The 27,615-nt window shown below is 46.6% G+C and overlaps 11 protein-coding genes and 4 non-coding genes across 15 annotated transcripts; 7 read left to right on the top strand and 8 right to left on the bottom strand.

The window, feature by feature from the left end:
• Positions 1-610: 610 nt before the first annotated feature.
• YALI1_F37400g (uncharacterized protein) lies at positions 611-2,296 on the top strand (the record flags this gene model as incomplete). Its single annotated transcript, XM_506025.3, has 1 exon — positions 611-2,296. One exon carries the CDS (start codon positions 611-613, stop codon positions 2,294-2,296), a length of 1,686 nt encoding a protein of 561 aa, XP_506025.3.
• A 2,929-nt stretch (positions 2,297-5,225) lies between these two features.
• Positions 5,226-7,478, top strand: YALI1_F37354g (uncharacterized protein; the record flags this gene model as incomplete). Its single annotated transcript, XM_506024.1, has 1 exon — positions 5,226-7,478. The coding sequence occupies one exon, from the start codon at positions 5,226-5,228 to the stop codon at positions 7,476-7,478; it is 2,253 nt and encodes a 750-aa protein (XP_506024.1).
• Positions 7,479-7,647: 169 nt separating this feature from the next.
• Positions 7,648-8,619, bottom strand: YALI1_F37320g (uncharacterized protein; the record flags this gene model as incomplete). The annotated part of the gene is made up of 1 exon (XM_506023.1): positions 7,648-8,619. One exon carries the CDS (start codon positions 8,617-8,619, stop codon positions 7,648-7,650), a length of 972 nt encoding a protein of 323 aa, XP_506023.1.
• A 1,831-nt stretch (positions 8,620-10,450) lies between these two features.
• On the bottom strand, positions 10,451-10,539 carry YALI1_F37301r. Its single transcript has one exon. It is a non-coding gene; the product is annotated as a tRNA-Arg (tRNA).
• Positions 10,540-11,111: 572 nt separating this feature from the next.
• Positions 11,112-11,209, bottom strand: YALI1_F37294r. Its single transcript has one exon. It is a non-coding gene; the product is annotated as a tRNA-Ser (tRNA).
• A 410-nt stretch (positions 11,210-11,619) lies between these two features.
• On the bottom strand, positions 11,620-13,362 carry YALI1_F37272g (uncharacterized protein; the record flags this gene model as incomplete). Its single annotated transcript, XM_506022.3, has 1 exon — positions 11,620-13,362. One exon carries the CDS (start codon positions 13,360-13,362, stop codon positions 11,620-11,622), a length of 1,743 nt encoding a protein of 580 aa, XP_506022.3.
• A 745-nt stretch (positions 13,363-14,107) lies between these two features.
• On the top strand, positions 14,108-14,368 carry YALI1_F37264g (uncharacterized protein; the record flags this gene model as incomplete). The annotated part of the gene is made up of 2 exons (XM_068283508.1): positions 14,108-14,192; positions 14,235-14,368. 2 exons carry the CDS (start codon positions 14,108-14,110, stop codon positions 14,366-14,368), a joined length of 219 nt encoding a protein of 72 aa, XP_068139609.1.
• Positions 14,369-14,450: 82 nt separating this feature from the next.
• Positions 14,451-15,068, bottom strand: YALI1_F37255g (uncharacterized protein; the record flags this gene model as incomplete). The annotated part of the gene is made up of 1 exon (XM_506021.3): positions 14,451-15,068. One exon carries the CDS (start codon positions 15,066-15,068, stop codon positions 14,451-14,453), a length of 618 nt encoding a protein of 205 aa, XP_506021.3.
• A 408-nt stretch (positions 15,069-15,476) lies between these two features.
• On the top strand, positions 15,477-16,020 carry YALI1_F37248g (mitochondrial 54S ribosomal protein mL53; the record flags this gene model as incomplete). Its single annotated transcript, XM_002143085.3, has 2 exons — positions 15,477-15,534; positions 15,785-16,020. The coding sequence occupies 2 exons, from the start codon at positions 15,477-15,479 to the stop codon at positions 16,018-16,020; spliced, it is 294 nt and encodes a 97-aa protein (XP_002143121.1).
• A 1,160-nt stretch (positions 16,021-17,180) lies between these two features.
• YALI1_F37234g (uncharacterized protein) lies at positions 17,181-17,765 on the top strand (the record flags this gene model as incomplete). The annotated part of the gene is made up of 1 exon (XM_506020.3): positions 17,181-17,765. The coding sequence occupies one exon, from the start codon at positions 17,181-17,183 to the stop codon at positions 17,763-17,765; it is 585 nt and encodes a 194-aa protein (XP_506020.1).
• Positions 17,766-18,141: 376 nt separating this feature from the next.
• YALI1_F37213g (uncharacterized protein) lies at positions 18,142-19,302 on the bottom strand (the record flags this gene model as incomplete). Its single annotated transcript, XM_506019.1, has 3 exons — positions 18,142-19,117; positions 19,174-19,231; positions 19,278-19,302. 3 exons carry the CDS (start codon positions 19,300-19,302, stop codon positions 18,142-18,144), a joined length of 1,059 nt encoding a protein of 352 aa, XP_506019.1.
• Positions 19,303-20,184: 882 nt separating this feature from the next.
• Positions 20,185-21,186, bottom strand: YALI1_F37194g (uncharacterized protein; the record flags this gene model as incomplete). The annotated part of the gene is made up of 1 exon (XM_506018.3): positions 20,185-21,186. One exon carries the CDS (start codon positions 21,184-21,186, stop codon positions 20,185-20,187), a length of 1,002 nt encoding a protein of 333 aa, XP_506018.1.
• A 761-nt stretch (positions 21,187-21,947) lies between these two features.
• YALI1_F37187r lies at positions 21,948-22,056 on the top strand. The gene has a single exon. It is a non-coding gene; the product is annotated as a tRNA-Leu (tRNA).
• A 345-nt stretch (positions 22,057-22,401) lies between these two features.
• On the top strand, positions 22,402-22,497 carry YALI1_F37182r. The gene has a single exon. It is a non-coding gene; the product is annotated as a tRNA-Leu (tRNA).
• A 291-nt stretch (positions 22,498-22,788) lies between these two features.
• YALI1_F37171g (uncharacterized protein) lies at positions 22,789-23,480 on the bottom strand (the record flags this gene model as incomplete). Its single annotated transcript, XM_068283507.1, has 3 exons — positions 22,789-23,006; positions 23,060-23,309; positions 23,382-23,480. The coding sequence occupies 3 exons, from the start codon at positions 23,478-23,480 to the stop codon at positions 22,789-22,791; spliced, it is 567 nt and encodes a 188-aa protein (XP_068139608.1).
• Positions 23,481-27,615: the final 4,135 nt, after the last annotated feature.

Raw genomic sequence — 27,615 nt, 5'->3', positions numbered from 1 at the left:
TTATGGCCGCAAAGCGGCTCTGTCATTCATCCCCCATCGCTGCGATACCCAAACCACCTACGCGCATTAACATTCCAGTCCATACATAGAGTTGCCAGAACCTTAACGTTGGCCAACAAGGACCTTCCCTTAGACTGTTTGGTGCGTGCATGCGTGTTGGTTGTAAGTCGTAGATTATAGTGTCTGAGATAAAGGTGACCCAACCAGCTATTGTACCACTTTCTCCACACCACTATTGGAACATACTCACGACACCCACACATACGCAAACGCACCAGTGATACAGAGGGGAAGTCCACCACACATTCACAGACCCGTGCTCCACTCTACCCTACCTCGCCAATCTCTGCATAGACTGCATTCTCTGGCATATTCAGCATCACATCCACAACCGCTTGCAGGACACTTCTTCCACTACCGCAGCACGACTGAGGTCTCTGTCACAGAAACCGACACTAAGCCTCAGCTTCATCCGACAAATACACAACCATTACACAACACCTCCGAATAAACCACGAGTTCAGGCCACATACGACATCTACAAGGAGCTCATTCCATAGACCAAACTCAGGACAGCTCATCTGTTTCATTCTAAGGTGCACACAACACAATGTCGTTGCCACAAAACATCCCCGCGGCCCCGGGGAACGAGAACACACCTCCCAGAAAGCGACCCTCGGGCACTCGCAAATCGTCAGGCACCCACTCGCCGCAGACTTACTCTCCCAACTACTCGCCTCAGGGGTACACCTTGTGCTCCAATGGCTGGAACAGCACATCGCTACCTTCCACGTCATATCAGGCCTTGGCCGAGCAGCTGGAGATTGAGCGAACAGAAAGCGACAGGATCCAGCGCCAGGTGGTCGAGCTTCGAGCCAAATGCGAAAAGTTACAGGACGCCCAGGTCCACAACGAGGCAACCATCACAGCTCGAGACTTGCGGGTAGAGGAATTGGAACAGCAGTACAAGCGAGCTTGTGAACATCGACGCAATGCCGAGGAGAGTCTGCTGGGTGAACAGCAACTATTTATTACAGAGAAGCACCAGCTGTTCATCAAGCAGAGCGAACTCGAGGAGACCATCTCACATCTCAACAAGAAACTCAAGGCCAAGGATGTGGAGCTCGGCGAGTACCAGGAGCGAGAGTCTGCCAATGCAAGCAACTCTCAGGCCAGTATGGCAGAAGCTGCCAAGAAGGAAGCAGAAGCTGCGGCCCAGGCGGCCCATGCTCGGGAGACGGCTCTTCAGAAGACCGTTGAGCGGCTCAAGCAGTCCATCACAGTGCTTGAGACTTCTTCCGAGCAGATAGGACTGGACTTTGCTTCCAAGGCCACTGCTTTCGACGAGGAGATGCGATCTCTCAAGGAGATCAACAACGGACTGGTCGAGGAAAACGAAAAGCTGCAGATGCTTGTGGCCGAGAAGATGATCAACGGCGGTCTAAGTCTTAGCAACGAGCTGGAAATGGCTCTAGCGGAGGAGGATGAGAGCGAGGAGGATGAGGAGGAGAACGAGTGTGTTGTTGACCAGAGCAATAATCAGGCTAATGAGAAGATCGGTGATGACGAAGACGAGCCTGCTTACACAGAGTCGACTGTCTCTGTGACCGAGTACGAGAAGATTCGCAAGGAGCTAGCCAAGATGCGACTCGAGTACCGATCTCTGTATGCCACCAACGAAGGTCTCGTTTCGTACGTCGAGAGAATGCTTAACCGGCTACTGGAGTACGAGGATTTCCGGGATGGTGTGCAGAAGAGCACAAAAATCGATGCTGCCAAGGTCGGAGCGTTTTCTCGACGAGTTTCCAGCCGTGGTGGACCCGGGTCGGCCCTTGAAGACTACTCTCTGCGTGTAGCCAAGCGAGGCGAGCGACGAGGCGGTGGGTCTGGAGCCAACGACAACGCCAGTATTCATTCGCGTGATAGCACGTCTTCCTACAACCCACTGAGCACGAATTTGTGGTCTTCTGCATTGTTCAAGGGCGGCCGGAAGGTTTCCAGCGGAGGAGCCCCTGCCCGGAACGTTTCTCTCGGTATTGATGGCGTTGAGACCAATTCCGCAGCAAACTCTGCGGCCCCCTCCACTTCTACAGCCGAAGATTGCATGTCGCTGAAGTCGGATGTGTCTGTTTCTACCAGCGCCAATGGTGAAGATGGAGATGTCTGTAGCCCGACAGCGTCCCGAAAGAGCTCTTCTCAATCTCAGAAGGGAGGGCTCAAGCCGCTAAATCTGAGAAAGAACAGTGGAGGGACAGAGCACAAGAAGACTGCTGCTGCGGGGCTTTTTGGGTGGTAGACAGAACGAAGACACGCCATATAGCAGTAATTTAAGCATTAATTTAGATGGTCGTCTACAGTACCAGTGTGTTGGGATGTGTCTGTCAACTGTAAGTACTGTAAATGTGTCTTACAGTTGACTCGATAATCGTAGTATTCAACGGTTCAGAGGATAATTTATCGATATTGCGCAATGATCTGATTGAGGATGTAATATGCTGTGCGTATCGTGGTCTCGGACCTACAGCATTTCTGATTCAGTCAGTGGTTTTATGGTCTACAGTAATTCATATCTTGTAGCTTCACGAAGGTCGGTGGAGTCACTACTAACCTTTGAACTGCTCGGCGGGGTTCACATGTCTACAACAACAAATAGTACGTACAAGTACTGTACAGTACTACTGTAATGTTTGCTCTTGTGTTCGGTGCACCATACTCGTTCTTCTGTGCCAGTGTTACAGGTTCACCCTTGGGTCACGTTAAAAAAGTCACGTCGCCAAACCCATTAAGTTACAACAGAGTGCATAAAAGTTGCTCGCTTAGATTCGTCTCAAACCTTGAAGCAGGGGTGTGCCAGAGGAAGATACAAGGTGCAACTTGTCTGCTGAAAGAAGTAACGTGGCTACTTGTAGATCCTGTTGCCAAATTCCTTTCGGCTGCTCGGCTGTTTTCCTGTTTACTTTTTGCATCAACATCAACCCAGAAGCTACCCCCTGTTTGGCTCCTCGCGATTATTAAATCCTAACATGCGAGATCATCAAATCTGAGACACTTCACGGGTAGCATAAAAAGACGCGTTTTGCAGCCATGAGAACCTGTAAAATATCGATCCGAATGCGGTGCATGCGCGGATGTAGATCTGGTATGTGCAAGATGTGGGTTTCAACCAGCGACTGGGCTTGCTGTGAGCACGGATTGAGCCGAGGCTGAATTGGATTGACATCACTGTGTGCGACATAAGTGCCATGCGTGGGTGGGAAGTGGCTATAAGCATTTGCACATCGTACAAGTACAAGTATAAGTAGATGGAACACTGGGAATGGACTCATTCGTTCGTTCTCGATCCATGTATAAATGTGATACAGTATGTACAGTTCCGGTACAGTACATACGCAAGAATGACCAGTAGCGATTGTGATGCTGGACCGATTTCAGTGTAAACTCGCACGAAGATGGAATGTGCGTCGTTGACCCGTAAACGAACCGTGACGGTAATTGTGGGATGCTCGTAAGTTGAATGTAGCAGCTGTCGTGGCGTCGTAGGCACCATCATTGTATTACTGTATGTAAGACTGCCTATTCAACCAGACCCGACGCCGCGCAGGTCTGGAGACTTGCAGAGAAAAGATTAAATGTCGGGGGCATGAACAGCATTGAGAGAGCGTCAGGGCAATAATATTGCCAATGAGTGGCTGTGTGTGGTCCTCCATTAGGTGCTCTTCCTAATCTTCCACGTGTTTAGTATGTACTGTACATACTGTAGGTACAGTATCGTACTCCCACGAGTACAGTACGAGTACAGGATGTACTGTACATTCTTGTACCGTACCTGGGACTGTGCTGTGTGGTTCGCCTGGATTCATGTTTTTTTATCTGAAACTCTCAGATCAATCCTTCCATTATATATTGGTTTGGTAATACCTTCCTATTCAAAAATACCTCTCGAATATGTCAAATGTTCGCGATGATAAGTGTTGTGCTCTGCAAGTTGACTTGCCCTCTTACCTTACCCTTCCTTCACCTCACATCTCAGCATACATCATTACGCAACCAATTGATTGAGTGGGGAAAGAAACCACAATCCATGCTATGGTCAAGGCGATAATAATACTATCATAGTATCAGAACCCCGGCAATTGACGAGATACATGGTCCGCAAATTACCCCAGCTCTCCACCAAGGTTCCTGGCTGAAAACTCTGTTGCGACAACTAAGCAGTGGAAAGAGAGCGCAGCTACAAGTATAGACGCTTCTTTTTTGACCGTACTTGTATATGAAGATAGCAGTGTCATCCGGAACGTCACATCTTGATACATGACACTTCACCGACCAGATACCCATTCTGAGATACAGAGAAGTACCCAATTATGGCGACACCAATGGGCCCACATGCCCGGAGAAAGAACTTGTGGTTTGTCGGAATTCACACGCGCTCATTTCCCTGAAAAATGTCTTTCCCTGAAAAATGTCTGTGAACAAACCAATCAACCTGACTTGTTAGATACTCGCCGACTAAGGGTTATATTCCAACAGCTAGTTTCTTATCTCAGCTACTTTGTCACACGATCAAGCCACAACCACAACCTACAGGAAATGGAGAACTCAAAATGTCTCAAAGGATCCCCCATAATGCCGAAGCAAGTAGCACGATACCACCCGGTAGGCGCTATTACCCCCGCTTGAACTCCACCGACTGCACCAGACATGTGACATGAGCCATGGCGGCCATCTATTTATCTCCACTTCACCCGTATAACTTAAACTAAGTGGCTGCAGGCACATCACATTGAGGGACTCGGAGGTACATTGATACTGCGAGAGGGTCTGATTTTGGGAAGAAAAGAGAACATGAAACACTTCTCCAGTCCGTCTTCTAACCACCTACCTTGCCTCCGAGGACTTCCGCTCGCTGCCAAATCCCTCAGTAGTGGTTGCCTTCTGGTCCCACCAAGAGCCTTAACTGTATCTATCAGTCATGGAGAGGGAGAGTTGGGTGAGGCGATAAATACTGTGGAAGAATGCAAAGAAGTCATGTTGCTACAGTATAGACGTTTTTCGTGGCAGTAGAAACGTTCTCCCGTTCATGTTGAAAAGATATTGGCCCCTATTACCCTTCTTTCACACCCGTTCCACCTCCATTTTTCACACAACCCCCAACCCTAATCGAAACTCTAATATGACTCCAAAATTTCATCTCCCACACATTTCACACATCTTCAAACACACAAATGTCCAAACTGCACATTCCCACCCAGGCTGGAGGCCCTGTTGGCGTTTCCGGCGTGGTCAAGACCGTCGCTGCGGTTCTCAAATTTGCTCCCAAAACCCCTATCGTTGAGGATGACAACATCACCGTCCCCTTCCTCGAGGTTGGCTCCACCAACCTCATCGAGCCCAACTCAGTTGTTCGATACCTTGCTGGCGCCAAGGAGACCGTTGAATCTAACCTGCTCAAGTACGAGCAGGAGACTATCTACCGGCTTCTGACTGGCCAGGCCCAGACGTCTCTGGATGAGTCTATTCTCAAGCTGTCCACCATCACGTCTGGATCTGCCGAGGAGATTATTGTTTTCGGCTCTCTATTTGCCCTTAACGAAAAGTCCGGTGAGGCTGGAAAATGGGTTGACGAGCGGCTTGCTTCCAACGAGACTCTGGCCCAGGCAATCACTCGAGTCAAAGTCAAGAAGGCCAAGAAGGCCGTGGCTGCTCCCGTTGATCTGCCTCTCAACACCGGCGAGCAGAACCTGTCCGAGTCCTTCGACGCCAAGAAGTCCAGCAGCGAGGTCATTAAGCCTGTCCCCGGCCAGCGAAACATCCTCATCACCTCTGCTCTGCCCTACGTCAACAATGTGCCCCATCTTGGTAACATTATCGGATCCGTTCTGTCGGCCGATGTCTACTCCCGATACTGCAAGGGCCGAAATTACAACGCCCTTTTCATCTGTGGTACTGATGAGTACGGAACTGCCACCGAGACCAAGGCCCTGGAAGAGAAGGTGACCCCTAAGGAGCTGTGTGACAAGTATCACAAGATTCACAAGGATGTCTACGACTGGTTCCAGATCGGCTTCGACTACTTTGGCCGGACCACCACTGACAAGCAGACCGAGATTGCTCAGGATATTTTCATGAAGCTGCATGACAACGGATACCTCGAGGCCCAGAAGATGACCCAGCTTTACTGCACTCAGCATAACGCCTTCCTTGCCGACCGATTCGTCGAGGGTATCTGCCCTAAGTGTGGTTACGAGGACGCCCGAGGAGACCAGTGTGATGGTTGCGGCACTCTGCTCAACCCCTTTGAGCTCATCAAGCCCCGATGTAAGCTTGATGGCTCTTCCCCCGAGGTTCGAGACTCGGAGCACATCTTCTTGTCTCTCGACAAGCTGCAAAAGGAGACTGTTGAGTGGGCCCAAGAGTCCGCCGAGAAGGGAGACTGGTCCAAGAACTCTCGAACCATCACTGACGGCTGGCTCAACAATGAGCTGCACCCACGATGTATCACACGAGACCTGGTTTGGGGTACCCCCGTGCCTCTGGAGGGCTTCAAGAACAAGGTCCTCTATGTCTGGTTCGACGCTACTATTGGGTACGTCTCGATCACCGCCAACTACTCCCCCGAGAACTGGAAGGCCTGGTGGAACAACCCGGAGAATGTTGATCTTTACCAGTTCATGGGCAAGGATAACGTCCCCTTCCACACTGTCATTTTCCCTGCCACTCTGCTCGGAACCAAGCAGCCCTGGACCAAGCTCCACCATCTGTCCACCACCGAGTACTTGCAGTACGAGGGAGGCAAGTTCTCTAAGTCTCGAGGAGTCGGTGTGTTCGGAAACAACGCCCAGGACACTGGTATCTCTCCTTCCGTCTGGCGATACTACCTGCTGTCTGCTCGACCTGAGTCCTCCGACACCCAGTTTTCCTGGGACGACTTCGTGGCTCGAAACAACAGCGAGCTGCTTGCCAACCTCGGAAACTTTGTCAACCGAGTCATCAAGTTCTCCAACGCCAAATACAACGGTGTCGTTGCCGACTTCTCTACTTCTGAGCTCGGCGACACCTTCACTCTTCTCAAGGCTGACGTTGACGGTCTGCTGACCAAGTACAACACCCTCATGGAGAACACCAAGCTCAAGTCCGCCCAGGACACCGCTATGGCCATCTCTTCTCGAGGTAACCAGTTCCTGCAGGATAATAAACTCGACAACTCTCTGTTTGCCGACCACCCTGCCAAGTCTGCTGCCGTTGTGGGTGTGGCTCTTAACCTGATCCACCTTGTCTCTGCCGTCATTGCTCCCTTCATGCCCGAGACTGCCGAATCCATCGACAAGCAGCTTAACGCACCCGCTCGACGAATTCCCGACGAGTTCACCATCGACATCCTTGGTGGCCATCACATTGGCAAGGCTGCTTACCTGTTCAAGCGAATTGACGAGAAGCAGATTGAGGAGTGGAGAAACAAGTTCGGAGGCCAACAGTAAGGCCGGGGTGAACACATATCCAAATCTCAGGTCACTGGAAGTAAAAAAACTCGCCATGTGTACGAAAATGAGATAGAGTAAAAAAATGTTGAATATACACACTGAAATAATACATATGGATTCTCTTTATAGTGATATAAGTTACTCGTAGTACAGGTACATCCTTCTGTTACTCCTCCTTAAAGAAGCCCTCGACATCCTTGTTGAGACCCTGCCAGAGCTCTTCTCCGTCCTTTCCACGTCGTCCATCGTCGACATCCTGTCTAAGGTGTCCCTCAATACCCCAGGGAATGAGATGCTCGTTATTCTTGACGGAGGGGTTCAGCAGAGCAGACAGCTCGGTGTAGGCGCCATACTTGGGAGGATACAGCACGTAGTTCTTAATGCTGGAGAGCCAAGAAGTATGTCTGGACAGATCAGAGGCCAGGTTACCGGGGTCCAGAGAGACGGACAGGACGCCAGAATCGGGATGGTGTTTCGACCACAGGTAAGCCAGGTAAGCATCTCCAATCTTGGACTGGGAGTAAAGGGTCCAGGGAGAAGGGTTCTTGACCTTAGAGTGGTTGATATCGTCAAACTTGATACCTCCTTCATAAGGACTCATGGCAACGACAGAAGAAGACACCCAGACAAGTCGCACGGTGTCCTTGGGGGCTGTCTGGGCGGCCGAGATCAGAGCAGGAGAGATATACTTGGACAGCAGAAAATGGGCAACCACATTGATACCCCATTGAGACTCGTGGCCCTGGGGAGTGAGGCTATAGGGGGGAGCCATGACTCCAGCGTTGAGAATGGCACCGTCCAAAGTGGTGTACTTACTTCGAATGTACTCTCCGGCTCGCTCCACAGTGGTCAGGTCAGACAGATCAGCCTCGACGAAATCAAAGGTACCGTGGGAGTATGTCTTCTGGAGCTCGTCAAGGGTAGACTGAGACTTTGTTTTGGATCGGCCAACCATGATTACATGGCTCTTCTTCTCTAGCAGCAGCTTGGTGGCCTCCAGACCAACTCCTCCAGTGGCTCCAGTGACAAGAAAGTTCTTTCCGTCGAGATCAGGGTAATCCTTCTCGGTGTATTGGGGCTTGCCCACGCAGCTGTTTCGCAGCACTTGTTTGTATTCGGTGAACTTGGATCGAGTCATGGTCGTTGCGTAAGAGACTGAGTGGAGTGAGTATAGTAGCTTCCGTGGATTGCAAGGGTTTATATCTCATGGAACTAAAGTCGCCACTGAACCTTGTAGGTTTTGAACGGGTGTCATTGGTGGAGGAGAGGTGATGGATGTATTTTGAAAAGGGTAGTCTGCTCAATTCAGTATGCTTGATTCACATCATCGATTGATTTCAGCACGGCCAGTGTCTGACAATCTGTAGTGCCCTTCGAAACCTCTCAAATGACGACATTATCTCAACCTAATTTTTCAATACATACTCAGTTCAATTGGGACAATGGTAGAAACAGCATGAAAGCTGCAAGTTCAGTGCGTAACTGAGACCTTCTCTTTTATTGGAGATGCTTGTAAGACATCATAAACCTGCCAGGCTGGGTATGAGGATGCTATAACGCGAATTGCACGTCGAGTCGTATGAAAGTGACCCCTGTCGTGTGAACGATTCAAAATATCGTTCTAAAATAGGCTGGTTTCACTGGAGGTAAATTCACAGCATAATTGGAGCGGCTGATCTCCAGGGTGGGCTCTATCTGCTATCTGCAAGGAGCGTATTATATATTATTTCGGGTCTTGCAGCTGGCAACCAAGTGGAGTGCAAAGTTGGGTGGCAAAAGTGGGTTTCTACAACGTGGGTTAGGCTTTCATCTTAGGGGCATGCGATGTGTGGGGGGTTTTTGGGGGTTAATGTAGTTGGCTCGCTCGAGGTACGACATGTGTTTTCAGGAAAATGTCTAATGTCTCCGAGATCGTTGAGACCTCCTAAGTCCTCTCCTCAACTATAAAGAACACAGGAATCGAGATTGGAGGTGGGAAACATGGGACGTTGTCCGTTATGATCTGACCATCGAAATCGCACCAACTTTGCTCTTCTTCCAAGTAAGGAGATCTTTGACATTTGCCAGCTTATTTCGGGACTTGTGGACGGCATCGACGAACTCGAGGTAAATTTCGCTGGTGAGGTAGCAATAGTGGCACCAACTCGGTAGCTTGTGGAACTTGTTGTCCACAATAGCATCAAATCATCCTGTATTGACGGCATTTACGGTGATTTTACTGGTATCATTGTTCCAGGCAATTGAGGGGAATCTGGTGTGTATGAGAAGTTATGGGGGTACTACAACGATTATCTCCAGTGTATTAGCACTTCATCTCAAGTAGCTGCAGGTGTCAGACATCAAGTGTCTCAGGCAGGCATCTGAGGATGTCACCCCAGCTACACAATCGAGGTCAATCAAACAGACACATTATCCATAGTTAGCTCACTATTAATCAGAAACACTTTGCTTATGGTAGCTCTTAATGGTCGTCGATTGTTGTCATTCTATGCAATTTAATCATTCTACTTAAGAGTGCGTTAGGGTGCCTGAGTTGTGTCGTATTCTCATTGTAAGCGTACATTCATCTCAAAGGTTATTCTTTCACAGCAAAGTTATAATTAAATGAATGTATATGCAGAAAAAAAAAAATCATTGATAAAGAATCAGCTAAACTTAGATCCGGTGTTGAAGCTGAGGGATTCGAGACCATACTACAGTGTAAAAGTACAAGGACAGGTGTATGTCTAGTGAGATAATGCTTAAGGGTATATACAAATTCAACTGTACAAGTACTTGCACAAATAAAGACGTTTCGTCTTCCCCTCTGTGCAATAACTGCTTCAGGTGCCATGCGCATCCCAAATATCTTACCCAGCTGGTTGCATCTTCATGCAGGAACTCTTACACCTTTCTGCATGTCTCCCATCACGAGGATCAAAAAAAGAGAAGAAATACTAGCCAGAAATACACTGGCAGGCAAAAATTGAAGAGGACGACAGGACTCGAACCCGCAGCCTTTGGAGGACGTCGTTCTGAAGAACCGAAATCCAATGCGCTACCATTACGCCACGTCCTCTACCAGTGAGATTCCGGGCTGCGTTTTGAGTATTTGAAAAGAAAAATGTTCAAAAAATAATATATATATATTTCCCTAGAGTAAAAAAAATAAATATTTAGCTTTGCTTGATTGTTTATATATTTATCCGATCAAGAGAAGGAACAGGAAAAAAACGCGAACACGCGAGCACAATTGTCATGCGCTCTTCTGAACAACCGAATCCGAATCGTATGTGCGGGTATAACATTGTTTATAAACCTGAAGTAGCATAAAAAAGAATCTAGTGGCTCAGATGGGCGTGTATAATGATATTGGTCATAAACCAGAGTCCCTACAGTACTTCTCCCCAGACATACGATACTTGTAGTTGCACTCTGACACTTGCACACATGTTGTGATTACAGTATCGTAAGGAAAATCTAATGAAGAAGAGATGTTTGCCTGTCGGGAGAAAAGTGCCTATCAACACATGAGCAACAATAGCTGTATCAAAATAGAAGAATTGGCTGCATTGTCATGTACAGCATGTACTGTACTGTACGTACGATAAACACCAAAAAAAGAAGTTTCCAACAACTCCAAAAACATATCGACAATTGCAGGACTCGAACCTACGCGCGGAAACCGCATTTGATAACTAGAATAGTTCAATTCAAGTCAAACTCCTTAACCACTCGGACAAATTGCCTGGTGAGGCTCGGGAGCGTTAAATCATTATAACCCCCAGTAATTGATCACGTGACGCTAGAATAAAAAAAAACAACAACTTTTAATCATTAGAATAAAAAATAATTAATAATTATAGAATTAAATGAGGAAACAAAACCTGAAAATAGAGAACCACGAAGTCAGTGGATATGTTTTTGGTATCATTCGAAAGATACCAGTGATAAGAGATCATAGATACTATGCACATGAGACATATGTAATCACGTAATCAGTTACAACGCTCCAAAGGTCCGTATCATTACATGATGAGACATGCTTGAGCAAACCTGTCCTGTCATGATCGCGAACGTGGAATACGGACTTCGACATCAACCAATTATCAAATGTAGTTTGAAATTGATACGAATAATTTAATTTAATCAATAAATACTAAATACCCCCCTTATTCTTGTTGTATTTATCTGCACTCAGGCGTCTCAGATGCTTTCCATACTTGATCATGAACGGTGTTACAACTAGTGGAACGAGAGATAGACAACCAGCGATTATGAAGACGTTTCTGAGACCATTCAAATCAATCCAAGGTGAAAGACAGAAAGTAACAACCATAGACATGATGTTTCTGACCACAACAATACCAATGAAGGCATCAGAAATCATATCCCTGTAACAGTCAATGAGGTAAGTGAGTGTGATGCTTCCATTAGCCCCAAAACCAGCTGCAAAAACACCCAGTCCGACCATTGGAACTGCCCAATGTGTTCCAGTGGCAATAGACAACCCAAACATGAATACGCCGGCGGTCATTATGAGGCACATGGGAATGAGCATATAGAGTCTCATCTCTGGTTCATAGACTCCATGGTTACGCTTGGTGAGATACAACATGCTTTTGTCATTAAGCCAGCCTCCATAGAAAGAGCCAATTAACAGACCAATAAATGGAGCTATGTTCATGTTTCCAATTGCTTCTGGGGAGAACTCATAGGGAGGTTGAGTGAACGAGTTTGCAAGAGTGGTAGCACACATTGCCAGCCAGGTGAGCATGAATGTGTAGTGCAAGGTTACAAAGAGAACAATCGGAAACGAGATTAAAACGACAAAAGGTGTGTAGAATGTCTTGAAGAAGTCACCCCATGACCCAGTAGTGATAGTGTAAGGTCTTAGTTGCCACTTCATCTTGCCTTGAGGTGGATGGAGTTCATGTATATCTCTTGGATCATCCTCTGCTCGCTCAAATTTGGTCTCTTCGAAGCAGAATACGGAAACTATCAAGAAACCACTCCCTAGACCTCCCAAGATCCAGAAGCAGGTGTTCCAGTTTATGTTGGTAGCAATATAGCCTGCGGGAACCAGGGACAGGAAGTTGGAGATGGCAATGATGATCATGAAGATGCCATTCATGGTTCCTCTCTGATGAACAAAGTACAGATCAGCAATAGTCATCTGAATCATGGCTTCACAGAGCGACGTAGCCAGTCCTTCGAGAAAAGAAGCAGCGTAGTAATCGTGAAGGTACTTCATCCTTGCCTGCCAGAAGGTGGCAACGATCACAAGAATCGTGGCGACTAGGTAAACTGGTCTCTTTCCGAACTTTACAGCGATAGGCACAAACAATGGACACCCGATTCCAAGACCTCCGATGCCCAGAGCAAACCCGTTGTTCAGCTCATCAAAGGAGAAGCCTAGTTCTGTGTTGAGTTGTCCCCAGAACGCTGTAGCCACACAATTGCATGAGAAAGCCACAACCGTGAAGAACAGAACGAGGAAGAAGTTCAGCGCCTTTCTCCATGGTTTCCAGTTGAGTGGATCATTGGGGTCTGAAGAGGGAGTTGGGTGACGAGTGGTATTGTTGAGGGTTGTTTCCAGAAGGACTGTGCCAGGAGGTTCAGAGCCGGGTGATATGTCATCTTTAGAACCAACAACGCCAGTTTCAATGGAGATGACCTTGAAGTCCGGATCGAAGAAAGACTCCTTTCTAGTAGACTGAGGGCCAGTCTTCAGATACCCTGGGTAGTCCTCCTTGGACGCTTTTACCAGGGAACCTTGAATCTGTTCCCCGAGCACGTCTGTCTCATGGGAGCTCTGTGTAGGACGTAAAGGGCATCCTGGAGATCGTTTAGAGAGTGGTGGTATATTGACCTTTGGAGGATCTCTTGGCTGTTTGGACATTGTCTGGATAGCGTGGTTGGAGAGATCGAGATCACCGAAGCTGTTTAAGACTCATTGAACCACTACAGTAGTATATATAATGGCATTTCCACAGTTAAGTTTCGTCCCTTAACATCGAGGAACGATAGCGTTAGCTTCGCAGATAAGAAAGGGAGATCATAGAAGGGGTGCTACAATAGAAGACTAGCTTAACGAGCACGTCACCGTACACTGTACGATAGATGTAAGGTGAGATCAAAGATATCGCCATTGGTACATGTCCCTCCACTCGAATCACAACTTTACGACCCCTTCCGAGCATGACAGATGTCAATAAAATGTATTTAGGCGAATGAAACCCTTTGCTGTGTTCTCCCCACAAACTAACACATGCGGCTGAACGTCATAGCTGCTCTAAGCTAAACTGGTTATCTAGGCGCGCTAAGAAAAAGAAAATAACATCACAGGGACCTGCTTAGGGGTTGAATGTACGTAGAGGTAGAGGTGGGGAGGGGTGGGGGGTTGAAAGGGGTTAGTGCGGTGATGTGGAGACTGTAAAGACCGCTCAAACAAATGATAATAGGCTAGGCTGGCTTAACGTCCGGTGCGTTTACAACCCACGGGCGTGTGAACATCACCGAGTCTACACGGATTCAGGCTCGACTTATCTCGGATTGTTATATTATTCACTTATCTTGAGAGTTATGGGTTCATCTCGTTGTAGCAGCGGTAGGGATCCAACAAATGAACGAACAGTGTTTGTGGTATGTATGGTCTGACCAAAGATTACAAACCGAACTCCGAGTCATGCGAGATAGAGACACGAGATAGGAAGACAAGGAATTTTGCAAGTTATCATCAGCTGTGCGTTGTCTCAAACCACGGTTAGAAAGTATCACTTATAGGGGGCGCGGTAAAAGCCACTTCCTATCCAGCCGGTTTGATACGGGTTGTCGGAGGTCAGTCGCATCATTGTTTGAGATTACACCCCTCTATGGAACGCAACCATAGATCTGCTTGTCGTTAAAGTACGAAGCCAATGGCATTCTCGTCTCTATACAAGCACAACAAATGTCGTCTTTCACATTAGTCGTCAATTGAATAAATAATCAGCCAAAGGCTTGGTTCAAGCAGTATGAAATAGTGAGTTCTCCTCTGATAGCGTATCTGTTGTATAACGAGCCTACCGTCTCATCTAGTCCCGGTGCAAACGATGATATGTAGCAGAATATCTGGGAGCTCTGGGAGTTTTTGATCTTCAGTTGTTTTCTCAGAAACTTGACCACAACCCCAAACTGCTGAGTCTCGGCGATTTTGTACACAGATTGCTTTAGAGAAGGCGTGGCTCCTCCAATTGGTCGGAATTTAAGCTGGCATTTGACGTTTGATTGCTGCAACTGTTGTGAGAACGTCTCTAGGAGGGCAGCTGTATCTGAAGGAAGTGAAGGGAGCACAGCTGAAGCTGAGAGAGTGGCCGGAGCCATTGGTTGCGGTGTGGAGTCGATTGTGTCGGACGCAGTAGCCGAGGGGCCCGTTGGATGGTCCTGTGTGGTCGTTAAGGGGTCATCATCATGCAACGCCTCTGCATCGGGCTGTTGGGTTGGTTGGGGCTCTGGAGTAGCCTTCATATGTGCTGTGGCGAGTTCAAATTGCGCAGGAATGTTAGCAGACGCCGAGACGTACTCCTGGGGAGCGTCGTCGCTGGTGTCTGAGTCACTTTCGATCATGTTGTTGGCGTGACTGAGGTTGTGACTTGTGCTGAGTGTGCATGAGGTGTATGCTTGATGATAAGTTTAGGTGTAGGGAGTAGAGACATCAACGCGATTCAGTGGCACGGCGTCTTCAAGAGCTTCCAGTGTGCTTAAATTTGTAACGATGTCGAATATTTGATAGCACCATTGGGTCTGTGGGACCTTGAATATACGCTCATTAACAATACCGTATTGCCTACTTTATACAGAAGCAATAATATCGCGGCGACTTTCATAACAAATACCCAACTACAACTTCCCAATCAGTTAACCCACATAAGAAACAACGTGTGCCATTATACTTCTGCACGTGATCTGAAATTTAAAATTTCAGTCAGCGATTTTTCACTTGAGCGACAGTGCAGCAGGAAAGAACACCAGAAAATGATCACCAAGTATTTCACCAATATTGCTGTGCAGTTCAAGGCCAGCAGTGCTGGAGGTGAGTATTATCGACGAGGCGGTCAATCCGCGGCAGGTTCACCGCTCTTCTCTACGGATTATTACTTATCGGGCACGAAGGCGTGAGCACGGATCCGGAGTTTGGAGTGAGATTATGGACGATGGGGACTGAATTACGATAGGGAGCCCCTCAAAGAATGTCACAAGAGGCTCTGTTTATATATCTGTGATTTCTGTATTCCAAGAGCACTACTGAGTGCTAAATCACTCTTCAGCATCCACTAACCCAGCTCACACCGCTCGAACTTTTCTCGCAGCAATTCCTCTGTCTGCTAAGACTGGAGGAACCAAAATTGTTGCCAAGGTTCTGCCCGAGGCCGGAAACGGCGAGGACAAGATCGAGGTCAAGTTCAAGGACGGCCACGTGATCAAGGTCGACCCCAAGCTAGGCAAGTTTGTTGATCTCAGCCGTCAGTTTGATTCTCACTCTCAGAAGCTCAAGATTGCTGAGAAGATTGACGCCTAAATCCTGAAGACGGCGTTTGTATATACTAAGTTATTGTTACTGTGACGATTGTGATTGTAGTGCTGTAGTGAAGTGAGAGCTTAGTAAGAATAGCTACTCATAGCGAGCTACGACGAAGAAAGGTTGCAATATAATGAAAGCCGCTTTGCCAGATTGACAGCATTTCATATGCCGTTGTCAAAAGCTGAGGGGACAAGAAATTATACAGATTGAAATCGTGCACCCCTGTTTTATTCTGTATTCCACCGACGTACTACAGAAACCCAGTTTTCTGCAAAAACCCACGATAATTTCAACGTTGAAGTTTCACCCCTATGACCAAACGCGCAATGACGCACTCCCAATTATTAGTGTGGCGTTTGTCACGAAGCCCACTAAAGAAACGGCGGTAGGTGAAACCAGCCCTCCTAGCTGAAAAGTTTTGGTGGTCTAAACCACTTGTGCGCTCATTATAACCAGCTCAAGTGTATATATGCGAGTATGAATGCCCGCGCTGTACAACCATCCTATCTGACCTGGGTCTGAGCACCAGTATGATAATTATACGTACGGTACTCGTACAGTGATAACTTTGCATCACATGACTGAACCTAACACGTGCGGCGGTTTTAAGGCGGTGATTGATGACTACATGACGAAAAGTAAAAATATTGAGGATGGTAGTCAGTTATAGCTCAATTAATGTCCAAAGCTCGAACATGATCTTTTCAGCGGCTTAATTGAAGGTGATACTCTGCAAAATACACCAGTTATCGCCACTTATGCATAGTTTTCAGCACTTTTTGCCCCCGTCATCTATGAGAACTAGCTGTCGATCGCCACAAACCACTCACAACAAAGCATGCACATAGTGTGCATATTTATAACCTCAGGCGTGACTGGAGCTCTCTACTGGCCAGATTTGAAGAAGGGTATTACGTGGGTATGGCGAAGTGGTAGGGATCTGTAAATTAGACACTTTTATTAGATCCTGTACTTACTCTTATTAACACATTTACCCCCTGGGGGCTCTCTCCACACACCCCGAAAAAGCTCCGCCCAACTCTGGTCTGTCCCCCTCCTCCTCCTCCCAGCAATCTTCAAGATAAGCATTTTCCAGTATATCGTATCTTGCAACACTACACTACACAACCAAAGTTCGTACTTCGCATACTTTTTATATGATGTTCCGAAGAATTACACCCGTTGCTCGACGAGTGATTGCTCGAGACGCTTCCAAGCACGCCCTCGGAATCCGAGGCCGAGCTCTGCGACCCATTGTCAACTCCATCACCACCCGAAAGGTCCACTCCGTGTCCCAGCTCAACTCCGCCCGAGTGGCCCTCGCCGCTGTGCCCCACAACTTCCATACTCAGCTGCTCAAGCGACGATATTCCGCCCTGTCTTCTGAATGCCGAGAACTTACCTACCCCGACATCAAGGCCCTGTCTGACAACATTCTCAAGGGCGACAACGACAACGTGATCCTCGTGGACGTGCGAGAGCCCGATGAGTTCAAGGCCGGCCACATCCCCGGAGCCATCAACATCCCCGTCAAGTCTACTCCTGGAGCTCTGTCTCTGTCTGCCGAGGAGTTTGAGGGAACCTTTGGTTTCCCCAAGCCCGACATTAACGACGAGCTTGTCTTCTACTGCCAGGCTGGTATCCGATCCGCAAAGGCCGAGTCTCTCGCTGAGACCTGTGGCTACCAGCTGCGAGCCAACTACCCCGGCTCCTACAACGACTGGCTCGCCCACCAGAAGTAAACAACAACTCTGAGGTGTATATAATAGATATTAAGAGTAACCTGGACTAGAAGGGTGATTTTACGCTGTGTATTACAGTGGGTAGATTTATAGTCATTAGTAGCTAGGGACAGTACGAGTAGCTACAAGTACTGTAGACTGTGGCATATTTTAAACACAATGACTCAATGGTGTGTGTTATGATATTTTAGTGGCGTCCCTAATATGAGTTAATTAGTCTGTATTTCAGCGTCTCGGCACAACCCGTACATACTACAGGATGGTACGAACATCGTTATAATACATTGTAGTAGAGTAGCTACAGTTGATTGGTTACTATATAAATTATCTCTATTATTTACATTTTGGTGTATAGATATTCTCTTCGTCCTCCCGCTCATGCAATAACCTCCTCAACAATATCTCGTCCCTCTCTTCCCAGTGGAGGCACCCCAGGAGGGTTGTTGATCATGTGAACAGGAGAAGCCAGACCCTTGGACTCAGCTAGAGCACTGCTTCGTCGATGAGTGGGGTCTTTCACGTAGTACTCGTCAATAACGGGATGCAGCAACACGTTCTGGTTGGTTAGTGTGACGATGGTGTTTGTCGGGATGGTGATCCAGTCTCCTCTCTCAAAAGTGAGGGGCTCAGAGGCAACCATGATAATGTTCTGCGACTTGTCGTGTCGCTCCATTCGGTACTGGCCAGGCTTATACTCAAAGAAGCTTGATCCCGAAGAGAAATGCAAAGAGGCAGCCTCCTCTGTTTTGGAAGTGATGTATCGAGAGCATACAACCGTCTCTCCGTCAGTGACGGCGAAGTTGAGCAAGCTGGGCTCGGAATCGGTGACTCCAACGCTCTTGGTGACCTCCTTGATGATCTCAATTGTCTTGATGATAGCCTCTCGAATCTTGGCATGAGGGTGGTGGATATCAGTTCGAGCAGGATCACAGCCCAGTTTGTTCAGGGTATCCAGGAACAGAGCAAAGGCCCACTCTGAATCGGTTCCTCCCTCGATAACGTTGAAGTACTCCTCGTCCATGAGCCGAACAAGCCGTGTCTTGATTTTGCTGAAGCCACTCAGGTTTCCGTTGTGCATGAACATGAAGTTGTGGTAGGCAAAGGGGTGGCAGTTGGTCTCGGAGAGAGTACCGGAAGTAGAGGCTCTCACGTGGGCAAAGACAAGGTCACTCTTAGTCTTGTTGGCGAGTCGGGCGAGGTTGGTGTTGTTCCAGGCAGGAGTGATCGCACAGAAGACGCAGGGTCCAGCGTCTAGTTCCAGATCACGATCCATGGTGTAATATCCGACTCCAAAACCATCCCCGTTGATAGGCCGGGTCATATCGAGTCGCAGACGACTGTCAAAGGATTGGCTGCGTTAGTTTTCATACTCGGATTAAAGAAATCACGGTCTCTGTCATATACTCACTTGATGATGGAATGTGCTGGGCGGGTCAGTAGATGAGCCAAGAGAATAGGCTCCTTTCCTGGGTTAGTTTTGGGTGTTTGTGTAGTAGCGGTTGACATACTTACCCTTGAAAATCAGAAATCGACACATGCTGTGGTTGTGGGTGGGTGTGTGGGTCGTGTTTCGTGTAGGTAGTGTGACTCGTGGTTACTGCGATGGCGCATTATGCGCATCATCGTGAGTATATATCACGTGAAAATAAAGTTGGAAGTGAAATTAGTGCAAACCTTGTTCCATGTGGCGATGGGTGGTGGAAGGATGTACTAATTTTCGTATAACATGAAACTATTCGATAATTAGTTTGATTATGTGACTAACAATCATTAGAGCTACTCCTTGGTCTTCCAGTTCCAAACATCCGACAGAATTTGCCACCTCAAACAAGGTATTACAGTAAATTCTAAACTGTACTGCTCCCTTCGAAGTAAGCAAGTAGAACAGGCTACAGTAGATAGCCAACACAGAAAATGTGTGAAGAGATTATGATGGGAAACCAGAACAGACAGACCAAGACGTTGAATATCACGAGAAAACTGTTAGTTCTTTAAAACAACTCAGTTTTATCAAAGAAGTTAATCTGTCTTCAACATGCCAGTAGTTTGAGCTGGTGGTTGACGGCATTCCACAAGACTGCATCGAAACACACTAAAATGTGGAGACACAAGGGGTTTTATAAACGGCACTTCAGGATTTCGCTTATTTGCTCGTTCTATAGTTAGAGGTGTAGATAAGCAGAGATAACAGACACTTTCTCCTACGTGACACTCGCAGTGATGTTATCCACAATGCGGCAAAGAGTGCTTAAAGTAGCTACAGAACACTTGTATGATATTTGGACTCCGTTTTACTTTCAGTGGCTAATTACGCCCTATTACGATCATATGTTGGACACAGTGAAAATTCATCTGTAGGCACACCAAGAGATTATGATGTCAGATGAATAGTTGGGACTACCTATGCTATAGCTAGTAGCTAGAGTCGCCCCACCTCACCTACTCGGTAAACGAGTTTCACTCCCTTGATCTGGTACTTTCGATGAAGCTGGTATCCTTCCTCAATCTTGTCCAAGCCTCCAACAAGTTTTGGAACATTGCAGACCAGCTTTTTGCTCTTCAGCCACGTATATGCATCCGTTAGATACTTATCTCCAACAACTGCCTCTTCCGTATCTGTGAAGAACACCTGGTACACAATGATGGTCGAAACGGTAATGTAACTCGGGAATTCTTTTGTATGTGCTGCATCCGGTCTGACAGTGGTGTAGTGACTGGGATCAGCAGCAGATTTGGCACATGCAGAAGCTGAAGAAGCTGTTCCAATGGCGTCGAAAATATACTTGATGGGACCATAATCAGCCTTGATCTTGTCGACCACATCTGTATCTCGGTAGTTGTACACTTTGTCCGCGCCGAGTTTAATCAGCTCTTCGTTATTGCCTCCGTTGGCTGTAGTGAGAACGTGGTGGCCATTGAGCTTGGCCAGTTGGAGTGCATATCTACCCACGGACGAGTTACCTCCCCATACGAGAATAGTTTGTGCTGGTTTCCCTTCTAGATCGAGCCGAGCCGAGGTGTAAAGACCGTGGACAGCAGTAACGTATGCTAAAGGAATTGTAGCGGCTTCGACACTACTCACTGAGTCAGGTAGCACTGTATAGATACCATCTTTCGCAATGGCGTAGTCGGCAAAGGAACCCGAAGGGTAGTCATTGTTGTGACCATCAGCAAAGGAAGCGATTCGTTTCCCCACCAGCGTTCGATCTCGTACACTAGATCCAATGGCAACAACGGTTCCTGCAAAGTCATTTCCTGATATCTTGCCATCTTTCAACATCTTGTTGTCATTAAGAATCACATCAATGGGGTTCTGTGCGGCATAATCCACCTTGACGAGAATATCGTTAGGAGCAGCAATCTTCGCCTTTGGCGTATTTCGAAGATAGAGCTTGTGATTTTCAGAGACGACTGCTAGCATAATGTCGGTAATTGCGGTTGGGGTGGGTGAGTGAGGTACTGGTTGCCAAAGGATGGTTTATTATAATCTCACTGCTCACATAGACTCATGCGCCTTCATGCAATGTCGGATCTCCCTCGTAACCTCGCAAATCATAGATATTCTGACGAGAGAGAATGCCAAACTCAAGTGGAAAGGTCCAATTGATGCATTACTTATATAAAAACTTCGAATAAAATAAGAAGTCACTGTCGTACCATTGCTGCTCCATTTCTGAGATGATTACTCAACTCTTGCTTTAAGTTGTTCGGGACTGCGGGTAAAGTTGGGAGTGGCGTCTTGTGTGGGGTAACGAGCAGACTAACAATTCATAATCACGTCATATTGTTCTTTCTGATATGTTGACGTCTCCTGTGTGTCAACGCGGTTGATAATTTGACTCTAATGTATCTTTTGGTACAATTTCATATAAAGCATCGAAAGTTTTCGTACTCGACCACATCTGACTCAAAAGTCATGTCTCTCTTCTGATGAAAAGTATAAATGTAAGAGGTGCAAAAATGAGTGGAATCAACTACTATGGAGCCAGCGTACCATAATATGTTGAAATTGAACAAAAATCGCCAATTTTTTTTTATTCTAATGATTCATTACAGCTATATACCTAGTATGCCGGGTTATTGGCGTTCAATAAATCATACACTTCTGAATCTTTGCGATGTGTGCTGAAAGAATCAGACATTTGATAGTAGTAGCCACTACTTCTCTTTTTGCAGAATCCTGTCAATTTGGCCGAGTGGTCTAAGGCGTCCGACTCAAGTGTAAACTTAGCAAGAGAAATCTAGCTTTCGGATCTCGCAAGAGGCGAGGGTTCGAATCCCTCAGTTGACATTTTTTTGAGTGGAGTTCTTTTGAAGAACTGAAGAATCTGGTTTCACACCCGTTATATCTTTAGATGAAGCAGTTTATTTCTTTTCATGACTTGGTCTCGAAGCTTAGATGTTTTTTTTTCCTATTCTAAGGAAATCCATTTCTGTTTCTTGAGCCCTAAAACGATGTTATACCCGCAGTTTTGATTCGGATTCGGTTATTCAGAAAAGCGCATGACATTCGTGTTTACTTGTTCACGCGTCCTGTTTTTTTGTTTTTTTTATTATTATTTTTTCTCTAATAATTCAATGATGACTAAGCAGTCGTGATCTTAACAAAAATTGTTTCCAAACAAAAGCACGATTTGGCATTCTGGCCGAGTGGTCTAAGGCGCCAGGTTCAGGTAACTGAATCAATATCCTGGTCTCTCCGGAGGCGAGAGTTCGAATCTCTCGGATGTCATTTTTTGTCTACTTCTTCCTGTCCTGATCTTAAATGATGTGGTGGTAGGTTACTTTTTGAAGTATGCACTCGACCCTTGTGTTTCGTGGGAGTGAGGTTATCGCTAGCTTTAATTATGTTTCTCTTGAGAATCAATTATCATTGCATAGTAGAGAGTGACATTGCAAAGGCTTTACAGTAACTTTAGCCACAAGTGCTACTATACATACTTGTTCTCTGGGTCAGTTGGTGTCTTTCATTCGCTTTCTACATCTATTCGGCAAAACCCAGTCTACTGGCAGCTAATACTCGTCAGCTTTGTCCCGCCCCATCATAGACACCTCTACTACATAGCTGCGTTCGCCAGCACGTTCCTTCACCAATAGTACACCCCGTTGTCATGGTCGCTATCACTTCTTCCGGCTTTAGTAGAAGGGTCAGAGGGCCCATTATTCCAGCTTTCTCAGTGTAAGCTGTTTCTTCAAGTCGATCAAAGTAGTCCTTCTGGGCAGCCTCGAACGTGCAGAGTCCTTCGAGTTAAATTAACAGCCAGTTTCTTCCAAATTAGATCTGCTCCCTCGACCAATACTGCTTCTGGGAGTTGAGGGACTCGATTCTCGTCGAAGCTCAACGGTCTTCTCTCTCAGCTCATCATAGTCACATTGGAGTAGAACAGTAGCAGGAGAATTTCTAGGGGTGCTCGTGTATGTGTGGTAGAGTTGGTAATCGGGTGGGGAGCGAGTAGCTGGCGGTGCTAACACTGCAATCGGTTCTATAGGCGGCAGGGCTGGGAGATCGGGCGCGGCTTGCACCTGAACGTGGCAATGTACGGCCTAAAGCTGGGAGTTGAACCTGTGATGTGGGTGGAGGATGGTATGGCAGCACGAGCTGTTGGCGGGCTCCACTCGCGGGTACAGAATGTGGATGGTTTGACAATGTGGCTGCCACTGTTGCTGTGCTTGAGGGGCTGCTACTTGAGGAGCCAGGACAGAGTTGCAACCCATAGTCAGTCTGGAATGGAGCGTGCTAAAAGGATTGATATGGGAAGGGTGGGGTGACTGGCATCGTGGGTATGGTAAATTGAAGCGTAATGGCCGTCATCGGAGCAGTAGCTGAGGAACTGGGAGCGTTCAGCGGTGTTGTTCTAACTGCGCTATTCGAAAACGATCCAGTGTGGACACTGTTAAAGCCGGTCGCATTTTCACATGACTGGTTTGATGTGCCAGCAATAGTTCTTGCGGGTGCATTGCGAAGAGCTGCTGAGATGAACGGTTGGTAATGTAAGGGTCGAGTTGCGCTTATTGACCGTGGTGACTTGTTTCCTCCTGGTGCTTGTGGGGTTGAAAAGGGTTCTATGAGAAGGCCAACCGTGTAAGGTGTTAACATGTTTGGGTCTAATGGAAATCTCAAGGTCCAGTGGAAGTTTCAGAAGGTGAAACGCATCTGTAAGAAGCTGAAACAAGGTCTAACGGAACACTCTACAAGGCGGTAGATTGCACAAAAAATACATTACATACTTGTTTCTGAGATTCATGGTGTGTCAATTTCAAAAGCAACAATGACGTCTTACCAGCAGCCACGACCTAGCCAACCTATCACTGGTCTACTTTGAGCCTCTCTCTTCTCCTTGTCCTGTTCCCCATGTCGAAGAGCATCCCCTTCTCCACCACATCTGAGGTTTTCCCCACCTGCTAACCGATGCGATCAAAATTGCCTATCCTGGACCAGCGGAGGGCGGGTGTGAACACAGTGGGGGGGGGGATATTGTTGGGCGAGGGAGTCATCTATAGAGCGTAGAATGCACTAGTTTTGAAAAAAACGAGCAAAAGATATGAATACACCAGACAAATTCGAATATAGATATGGTCCATGTGCCATATATCTACTCAATAAGACCCAATACCTCAGGAGACCCCGACCCCCCACCACTCCGTTAACCCGAACTCAAAACACGTAAAAAAGACGTTGAGCTGAGTGAGAAAGATGCCTTCAGCATTAATGTAACGTGCTGTCCAAGTGGGGTTAGACGTATGTACTGTACAAGCAGAACAAACGTGTTCAATAATGGGATTTCCTCAGCTTGAGAGAGAAATCCCGCCGTGTCATCAGCTCACCACCAATTGTCCTGAAGGTCCGCTTATGTAATCAACGTTATAGATGCCGTTAGTTGCAACGCTACTGTAACATTAGATCAAGTTTGGTTTGACATGGACCCTGAACCACTAAATATAAGCTTTGTGACTATCTCCCAACTGATGTAAGATATGTATGTATGGCGATAAATGAAAAGTAGTGACTGATTGCAGACGGTAAACTAGGTTTCTCAAGAATGACTCTAATATGAAATACATTAGTATCTGAGTCAGAATACAATGATTGCTAGAACCATGAGGACTGCGTTGATTCTGATTCCAAAGACATGAAATTGTTACCAAAATTTTTGAGTCTCAGATGATATTTTCAACTTTCGAATCAATCAATCACAACGTCCTCAAAACACACCTCCCACCAAGCCACGTTTTTTTAGACTATTATAGCACATCCGTCGAACCTTAAGTGCCATGCGGTGATATGCAGCAATCAGCCTCGATATCGTGTGACTGAATTTCCTATCAAGTATATATAGACTATCATCTCTGCCCTATTTCCGCATCAAATACACCTTCCCACTTCTCATCTTACGATCGACCTGGTTTTAGAGCACTCATTCACCCAACCAAGCTCCCATACCACCCACAAAACACTCACCATGCCTTCTCGAGCCACTTCCACCTTTTTCGATCGATTTGATCACGTCGACTTCTCCTGGACCTCTTGGTCTGGTGTCTACTCCTTCACCTGGAAGCCTTCTCAGCCTTCTACCACCCAGACCCAGAACGCTTAAACAACGTCCTAGCATGTCTCTCTAACACCTATTTATTACTTAATTGATCGCATATTGAAATTCTTGTTCCTGACCAGTATGTACATACTTGTATGTAGTCGATATATCCACTTGTAACGTGATGTAGCTACTACTTGTAACCACCTTAATACGACCTACAAGTAAATTGTGCCGGGATTGCACAATAAACACTCCTATTTGCCACCATAAATCGCATATACACGCCTCGTCGCTCACCTCATCGCTCATTTCACACCTCACCAATGTCGTGTAGCTACTCCATTTTCATTATCGGATCAGCACAAACAACCTGGATAAGGATAAGGTGCAAGCTCGAAATTTTAGAGTTCCGAAATTTTAACTATTTGGACGGTAACGACATCACAGGCAGAATATCGTCTTATCTAAAGCCCTCAAAACAGTAGCAAATGAAGAAGTCTTTGTCGCTGTTATAGAGTCGTCTCTTATTCGTGTCCTTGAAAATACCCCATTATATCACAGTACTAACGTGTCTCGGAAACCATTGATGTTTTAAAGAACCTCAGTTTTACTCTACTTGTAGTCTAAGATGATTACACCAACACGTATAAATCACGTGCGATTTCAACTGAAAAACTTCTCTGAGTGGCTCACGCGACTCAACGAACATGCTTGTTTCTGCCCTGTCCTTATCTGAGACTCCCTCAACTCATTACACGTTTTCGTGGCCATGTCCGTTGCATCAGTTTATCCCGGGCTGGGCCGAGGCGTCCCGGTTCATTAACGTGCGGAACCGTTGCCTGTTTGGACAGTCTACCCTAACCTCAATAAAACGGTTTTGGCGACTGAGCAACTTTAGAACTTTAATTATTACTCAGGTTCTGCAACTAATTCAAAGGCGCAGTGACTTTTTTCGGTGACTGGTTTTATTGAATGGATCCATCATATACCGTACATGTACTGTACCGGTTGTATTGTACACCAAATCTGACCAATAGAGCTACGAGTACAGTACTGTACAAGTAGACAGTCACTCCAGTATAGTTCGATAGTTATCGTTGCAAGCTTATGTAAGCATCACCCAACTGGGCTTGAGAGATGGAATTTCTACAAGTACGGTAGCTACGTTGTAGTAAAAATAGACTGGTTAATAATGATTTACAACAACAACAACTGTGGCTACAGCATATGACTACAAATGCGTTCCCGTGTAGTCAATTGAATATATAATTACCTGTTGGTTTGTCTGTAACTTTTCCCTGACCTTCTAGTCCTCTTGCTCCTAACCTCTAAAACTTCTGAACCCTGCCTATATGTCGAACCTCCCAACCAAAGCTGCCTATGAACCCTGGCCATACATCTCTATGAGATCAAAATAGCAGCACAATTGATGTGACTAAAGTAGCCAGAACAATCTGGTTAATCGAAACCCTAGCATCACTAGCTTCGCTGGTCTGCGGGGTGATCCTCTGGACATTTTGACTCTCTTTGGCTCTCAGCCAGTCTTCTGGTGGGATCACTGTGGGGACTCCATAAAGAGTAATTGTACTTCCTGCTGTGGAGGTGGTGACTGTGGCCGTGGCGTTAGAGGCACTCGATGTACCATAGATTTCATCACCTATGCAAATGGGGTAGGCTCTAGCGTCCATATTGGCCCACAGGGTAATAACAGGAGCAGTCGGAGCAGTTCGAGCAGTGGATATTGGTGTAACCACACAACTAGCGTACTGAAAGGGATCAAAGGCAGCTGCTGTGACAATTCCGGCTGTGTATGAGGTGTTCATTTGAGATATTTGTGGTTTATTTGAGCTTGCGGTTTCCTAAAGGTATTTATACCGCCACCTTCAATGACGCTCAAAACCCTGGCTGCAGCATTGTCTTAGCATGCAACTTACAGGGGGGGGTTTGGTATAGAGAGCGATATATCACACCATAGGAGAAACGGGTAGGCTAATAAAAGGTCGATACTTGATATCCAAACAATTAAACACCCATAACTACTTAGAAAATACCCATATATCCCCACATCGTCTCGGGTTGATCTCTTGTTGATCTTTGTCGATCGGCTTCGTATAGAAAAGTTTATGCAAGGAAGATTCGTGGAGGTGTAGATGATATCCACGTTGCACGTTATGAGTGCTTTGGAGCAGGGTTTCAGGTTAGTGCATCTATAAAACAGTAGGAAGCATTTTATCATCTCATTTGGGTCATTTCTACACCTGGTACATTCTCAACCAGCACCCGCTTCACTTGCTCTAATTAGGCCACAAGCAACA

Source organism: Yarrowia lipolytica, chromosome 1F (assembly GCF_001761485.1).
Source record: "Yarrowia lipolytica chromosome 1F, complete sequence".
Classification (NCBI taxonomy): Eukaryota; Fungi; Ascomycota; class Dipodascomycetes; order Dipodascales; genus Yarrowia; species Yarrowia lipolytica.
This window is presented reverse-complemented; position numbering and strand designations above follow the sequence as displayed.